This window comes from Hipposideros armiger, unplaced genomic scaffold, assembly GCF_001890085.2.
Source record: "Hipposideros armiger isolate ML-2016 unplaced genomic scaffold, ASM189008v1 scaffold_161, whole genome shotgun sequence".
Taxonomy (NCBI): Eukaryota; Metazoa; Chordata; class Mammalia; order Chiroptera; family Hipposideridae; genus Hipposideros; species Hipposideros armiger.
The window spans coordinates 2,708,727-2,715,921 of NW_017731511.1; the positions used below are offsets into that span (position 1 = coordinate 2,708,727).

Here is a 7,195-nt window from a genome sequence, read left to right on the forward strand (position 1 = left end):
TGTGTGTAGGTAAGAATTCTCCAGCTTTAAAAATCTGACTTACAAAGATTACGAAATGGAGGTTTCCCATTTTTTTGTTTCCTATTTCTTCACACACACACACACACACACACACACACACACACACACACACCTCCGCCCCTCACATTCACCATATCTTCCTCCTTTCTCTTTTTAAAAATTCTCTTTCTTGCTTCATTCCATTTTATAACGTAACAAACCTAACCATAGCTTGTCAGTATAAGAATATTGCAGTAATAAAAATAAAGGGGAGGGCTATATGTTTTAAGCAAAAATAGATTCAATATTAAGTACTTTTAGATGTTATATTTCTTTTAAGTGTTTAGAAGTGTCTTTTAGAATCCACAGGTTTCCATTTAGTTTCTTTTCTCTAAGTCTACATTTTTCTCAATCACTAGCTTTTAGAGTGATTTCTAGTTTTACTGTTTTCTATTTTAATGTTGTGAGAGGTTTTATATTTGTTATTAAAATAAAAACGTTTATTATCAGTAAGTAAAGACAATATCATATCATGGTTTAAGTGCTATGAAAAATAAAGCAGAGATGGGATAGAGAATGATTGCGGTGTATTTTTTAGCTGGATGGTTAGAGAATGCCTCTCCTAGCAGGTGACATTTAATTAGAGGCCTAAATGAAATGAGTGAGCTATACAAATATCTGGGAAGAGCATATGCAAAAGCTCTGAGACAGGGACGAGCTTGGTATATTTGAGGAGTGATAGATAAGTCATTTTGACTAAAGCACATCACTCAGAATATGAAGACATTAGAGTGTTTTCAGCACAAAAAAAGATATAATCTGAATTGTCTGAAAAGTTCACTCTGTTCACTCCTTTAAAATATAGACTGGAGAGGAAAATAGGGAGAGGAGATAAGAATGGAAGCTGGGAGGTTCCTTAAGAGGCTGCTGCAGTGGTTTAGTTCAGATGAGAAATAGTGGTCGATTGGGCTATAGTGGCAGTGAGGAGTAATGAGAAGCCGTCAGATTACGTGTACAGCTGACCCCTGATTGACATGGGTTTGAACTGCGCCAATCCACTTATATGCGGATTTTTTTTAATAAATATACAGTCGGCCCTCCACATCCCCGAGTTTCACACCCATGGATTCAGCCAGCAGAGGACCAACAGTGTGCATTGTTCTATGCCATTTTATATAGGGGACTTGAGCATTCACGGGTTTTGGTATCCACCAGAGGGTCCTCGAACCAATCCTCCACAAATAGCAGGGGACAACTATAGTTAAGTTTTTGGGGAGTCAAAAGCACGGATTTTTGACTGCGTGGGGATTGGCACCCCTAACCCCTGTGTTGTTCCAGAGTCAACTGTTTGTTATTTTAAAAATAGAACTAAATGGATTTACCAATGGAGTAGATGTTGGATGTAAGAGGAGGAAAATTGATAATGACTCTTAGATAATGGGGGAAGGGCTGTAGATATAATAGAATGAACAAGGGATTTTAAGTCAGATCTGATATACCGTATTTCCCCAGGTATAAGACACACCCTAATTTTGGGGCCCGAAATTTGAAAAACAATGTATTACATAAAGTTATTGAACTCAAGTTTTATTCATCATAAAATTAATACAATTCCTCATCACTGTCAAATACAAGTAAAAAAAATATAACCACTGTATAAGACACACCCCGTTTTTAGACCCCAAATTTTTCAGAAAAAAAATGTCTTATACATGGGGAAATATGGTAAGTCCCACATCTACTACCTACTAGATAAGTGGCCTTCAGCAAGTTTCCTGACCTTTCTAGTTCTTAGCTTCTTATTTAAAATGGAACTACCTGCCTTGTAGAATTGTTTTGACAGTTATTTCAGCTAAGCCTATAAAGGCCCTTGGTCCACTGTTTAGACTACTATATGATGTTAACTTTTCTTCCTTCAAGTGTTTAGGGCTAGTGTTTTATACAGCATAGTGTTTGTGTTTGTATCAGAGAATACATTGAGTTTCAGACAGATAGGAAGTGCAGCATTCTTTTAGAACTCAACTATTTGTGAATTGCATTTTTTGATTGAAAATCTATTATGTGAACTATTGTTGAACTTCAGTCTCAGTGTATTTCTTTTGCATATTTAATGCTTGCAGCTTATGCTTATTAAAAAATATGTTAATATCCCAGTTTGTCTTTTCAGCATGTAGCAAGAAAGACAATGTAGGAAATCTTAAGATGGGTGTCATTTAAAAGGTAGCTACCTTTTAAAGAGTATGTTTGTCAGAGTACTTAAAAATGAATCTGCTAAAAATATATATCGACTAAGTAATTTAAGATTAGTCAGATTTATGGGTTTTCCATTTAAACTTTGTCTTTTCTCTCTAGGTAAAGCTGTACTTCACAAAAACAGTAGAGGAGCCATCAAATCCAGAAGCTAGCAGCTCCACTTCTGTAACACCAGATGTTAGTGACAATGAACCCGATCATTATAGATATTCTGACACCACTGACTCTGATCCAGAGAATGAACCTTTTGATGAAGATCAGCATACACAAATTACAAAAGTCTGAATTTTTTTTTTATCAAGAGGAATAAACTAACATGAAAACAAACTTGAATAAACTGAAAATGGACCTTTTTTTTTTTAATGGCAATAGGACATTGTGTCAGATTACCAGTTATAGGAACAATTCTCTTTTCCTGACCAATCTTGTTTTACCCTATACATCCACAGGGTTTTGACACTTGTTGTCCAGTTGAAAAAAGGTTGTGTAGCTGTGTCATGTATATACCTTTTTGTGTCAAAAGGACATTTAAAATTCAATTAGGATAAATAAAAATGGCACTTTCCCATTTTATTCCAGTTTTATAAAAAGTGGAGACAGACTGATATGTATAAGTAGGAATTTCTCATTTTGTGTTCTGTCACCAACCGAAATGGCTAAAGAGCTTTGTGATGATATACAGGTTCACATCCTACCCCTTTGCACTTGTGGCAACAGATAAGTTTGCAGTTGGCTGGAGGAGTTTCTAAAGGGTTTTGCTACACTCTAATGCATGTATTCGGGTTAGGGGAAAGGAGGGAATGCTCAGAAAGGAATATATTTTATGCTGGACTCTGGACCATATACCATCTCCAGCTATTTACACGCACCTTTCTTTAGCATGCTACAGTTATTAATCTGGATATTTGAGGAATTGGCCGCTGTCACTGCTTGTTGTTTGTGCATTTTATTTTTTTTAAGCATATTGGTGCTAGAAAAGGCAGCTAGAGGGAGTGAATCTGTATTGGGGTACAGGAATGAACCTTCCGCAACATCTTAAGAATCCACAAATGAAGGGATATAAAAATAATGTGGTCACAGATAAGAAACACAGCAACAATGACTTAACCATATAAATGTGGAGGCTATCAACAAAGAATAATGGGCTTGAAACATAAAAATTGACAATGATTTATTAAAAATGTTTTCTCAGTTGTAATGACTGCTCCGTCTCCTGTGTAATCAAGGCCAGTGCTCAAAGTCAGATGCTATTAGTACCTACATCAGTCAACAACTTACACATATTTCACCAGTTTTCATATACCTGCTGTGGATGCTTCATGTGCTGCCTGCAAGCTTCTTTTTTCTCATTAAATATAAAATGTTTTGTAATGCTGCACAGGAAATTTCAATTTGAGATTCTACAGTAAGCAGTTTTTTTTCTTTAAAGATTTATGATGCACTTACTCAATCCAATAGCTGTCAGCCGTTCCACCCCTTTGACCTTACACATTCTATTACAATGAGTTTTGCAGTTTTGCACATTTTTTAAATGTCATTAACTGTTAGGGAATTTTACTTGAATACTGAATACATATAATGTTTTTATTTAAAAGGACATTATTTGTGTTAAAAAGGAAATTAGAGTTGCAGTAAATTTTCAACACTGCACAAATAAGGCATTTACTTTTTCAGTAGAAATTGTCCCACATAATGCATTTATCAATTTACTATTGAAAGAATAGATTTTTTTTTTATGTGCAGTGTTGAATTATTTCTTCATAGTGCTTGAGTTAGGACTAGGGCTTCAGTTTCACTTCTTAAATGTCATATATTTGATATGCCCAGACTGCATATGATTTTAAGCAGAGTACAGCTACTATTGTAAAGCTAATGTGAAGATATTAAAAAGAATTTTTTTTCCCAGAAATTTGGTGTCTTGCAAATTATACCTTGACCTTGAAACATTTGAATATCCAATTTATTTCTTAATGGTGTGAAATCTCATTTTCAATAACTTATTGGTGCTGAAATTGTTCACTAGCTGTGGTCTGACCTAGTTAATTTACAAATCCAGATTGCATAGGACCTATTAGAGCAGCATTTATAGAGTTTGATGGTAAATAGATTAGGCAAACTTCATCTAAAATATTCTTAGTAAATAATGTTGACATGTTTTCCATACCTCGTCAGTTTCATTCAACAAATTTTTAAATTTTTAAAGCTCTTAGGATTTACACCTTTATATTTAAACATTGATACATAGAATATTGATTAACTGCTCATAAATTAAATTGGTAAGGTTAGAGACAACTATTCCTAAGATCTCACCATTGAAATTTATATGCCACCTTGTCTTTCATAAAAGCTGAAAATTGTTGACTAAAATGAAAATCAACTATTCATGTTTTGAAGATAGTTATTAATACTGTTATTTGTTACAGTTTTTGGGCACAGTATATTAAAACATAACTTGTATTGTTCCAATATGTAACATGGAGGGCCAGGTCATAAATAATGACATTATAATGGGCTTTTGCACTGTTATTATTTTTCCTTTGGAATGTGAAGGTCTGAATGAGGGTTTTGATTTTGAATGTTTCAATATTTTTGAGAAGCCTTGCTTACATTTTATGGTGTAGTCATTGGAAATGGAAAAATGGCATTATATATATATATTATATATATATAAATATATATTATACATACTACTCTTTATTTCAGTTACCATCCCCATAGAATTTGACAAGAATTGCTATGACTGAAAGTTTTTGAGTCCTAATTAAAACTTTATTTATGACAGTATTCATAATTCGCCTGAAATGCATTCTGTAGGTAAATCTCTTTGAGTTTCTGGAATGTTTTCTTAGACTTTTTGGATGTGCAGCCGCTTACATGTCTGAAGTTACTTGAAGGCATCACTTTTAAGGAAGCTTACAGTTGGGCCCTGTACCATCCCAAGTCCTCTGTAGCTCCTCTTGAACATTTTTTGCCATAATTATTAAAGGGTAGTTGGATAAATAGCATCACCATTCTTTGCTGTGGCACAGGTTATAAACTTAAGTGGAGTTTACCGGCAGCATCAAATGTTTCAGCTTTAAAAAATAAAAGTAGGGTACCAGTTACATGTTTAGTTCTAGAAAATTTGTGCAATATGTTCATAACGATGGCTGTGGTTGCCACCAAGTGCCTCGTTTACCTTTAAATACTGTTAATGTGTCATGCATGCAGATGGAAGGGGTGGAACTGTGCACTAAAGTGGGGGCTTCAACTGCAGTGTTTGGCAGAGTTGCCTTCTACCCTGCCAGTTCAAAAGTTCAATCTGTTCTCATATAGACTATATATACTAAAAAATTTCAGTCTGTTAAACAGCCTTACTCTGATTCAGCCTCTTCAGATACTCTTGTGCTGTGCAGCAGTGGCTCTGTGTGTAAATGCTATGCACTGAGGATACACAAAAAAATATGTGTACAGGATAATGCCTCATACCAATCAGATGTCCATTTGTTATTGTGTTTGTTAACAACCCTTTATCTCTTAGTGTTATAAACTCCACTTAAAACTGATTAAAGTCTCATTCTTGTCATTGTGTGGGTGTTTTATTAAATGAGAATATTTATAATTTAAATTGCTTAAATTTGTTGCAAGTTTCAATAACGGGCAGCCAAATGTGATTAATAAGTTGTGTTTTGTTTTCCTACTGTCCTTCAAAGCCTACAATTAAAACATGGGCGGGCCTTTGTCAACTTGGGAGTAGAGTATCAGTCTGTTCATGTTTGAGAAAGGCACTTCTTAGGGCTTTAGTCAACACTTAAATCGTTTCAAGCACATTACATAACATTTTAATCTTGAAAAACTTCAAGATTCTTGAAAAATTGTGTTTTTTTTTTTTTTTAACTAAGCCAGATATCTGAAGCTAATTTCCCAAAACGGATTTGATACTTCAGATTTCAGTTTTGTGGCTTTTCCATTCTTTATGATTCTGTAGTTTGCCATCAACATATGGGATACTTCATCTACTCATTGTGACTTGTGCCGTTTAAAATTTGATATTTCAGAATAGTTTAAAGGACTTTGTGTACTTGAATTCAATCTTATTTCTAATATTCTTAAAAGCTTAAAGACTAAGGCATATCCTTTCAACAAAGCATAGTAAGGTAATAAGTGGAAGTGTAGCTGTACAAATGTTTTGAAAATAAAGCAGATCATTTATGTAACAGTGGAATTTAATGTTATTTCAAGTTTACATTTTTTGTGACTTTAAAAATAAATATGAATAATGTATAATAACGTAAAGAAGTATGAAAAGTATATACACACTTTATTTTTTCCTTTAATCTGATTTATAAGACCTAGGTGATTTCTGAAAAGTAGGAATTTACTGGCAATTTTGTTTTTATTCGTGCTCTCACTTCACTGTAATTTGAGCTAGTTTGGTTAAGTGAATGCCATCACCATTTCCACTGAGAATTTAGAAAATCACCAGTGTTTAACATGCAGGCTTCCAAAGGCTTCCCCCCAAAAAATCAAGACCCTTAAATCTAGTTAACTTGCTGCTAAAGTGAAACCTTTTTGTTCTTTTATTGACAGATAATTAATCACATCTAAAACATAGTCTTAAATGGCTTAAGTATGTGTTGTTTTGTTGGTTTTGTTTCATATTTTATTACATTAATGGTTTGAAATTTTTTATTTAAGTTCGGCAAATATTGGAAATAGTAAAATTAGTTTTGCAGAATTTCACAAATTTTCCAATCTCTGCTAACAAAAGTTTTCCAATGGCTAAGCAAACTTAAGTATAAGCTTTGATTAACTTACTAGTATAGAGAAAAATGTTTGACTGGAAACAATAAATATGCAGCCTGAACTGGTATAAGGACAGTACCTAAAAACTAGCAAAAAAAATAGAGGAAAATAATTTCAAACTTTGGAAGATGAGATGTTAGACTGTTTTTCCTATCGG

General features: G+C 33.7%; 1 protein-coding gene across 2 annotated transcripts in view; it reads left to right on the plus strand.

Moving 5' to 3' along the window:
• Nucleotides 1-5,818, plus strand: part of PTEN (phosphatase and tensin homolog) — a 79,852-nt gene extending 74,034 nt beyond the window's left edge. For both annotated transcript variants that reach the window (XM_019651497.1, XM_019651496.1), the window contains one exon: nt 2,353-5,818. In XM_019651497.1, the coding sequence (XP_019507042.1) occupies nt 2,353-2,538 (186 nt within the window). In that variant the 3' untranslated portion in view covers nt 2,539-5,818. The remainder of the gene's footprint in view (nt 1-2,352) is intronic.
• Nucleotides 5,819-7,195: the final 1,377 nt, after the last annotated feature.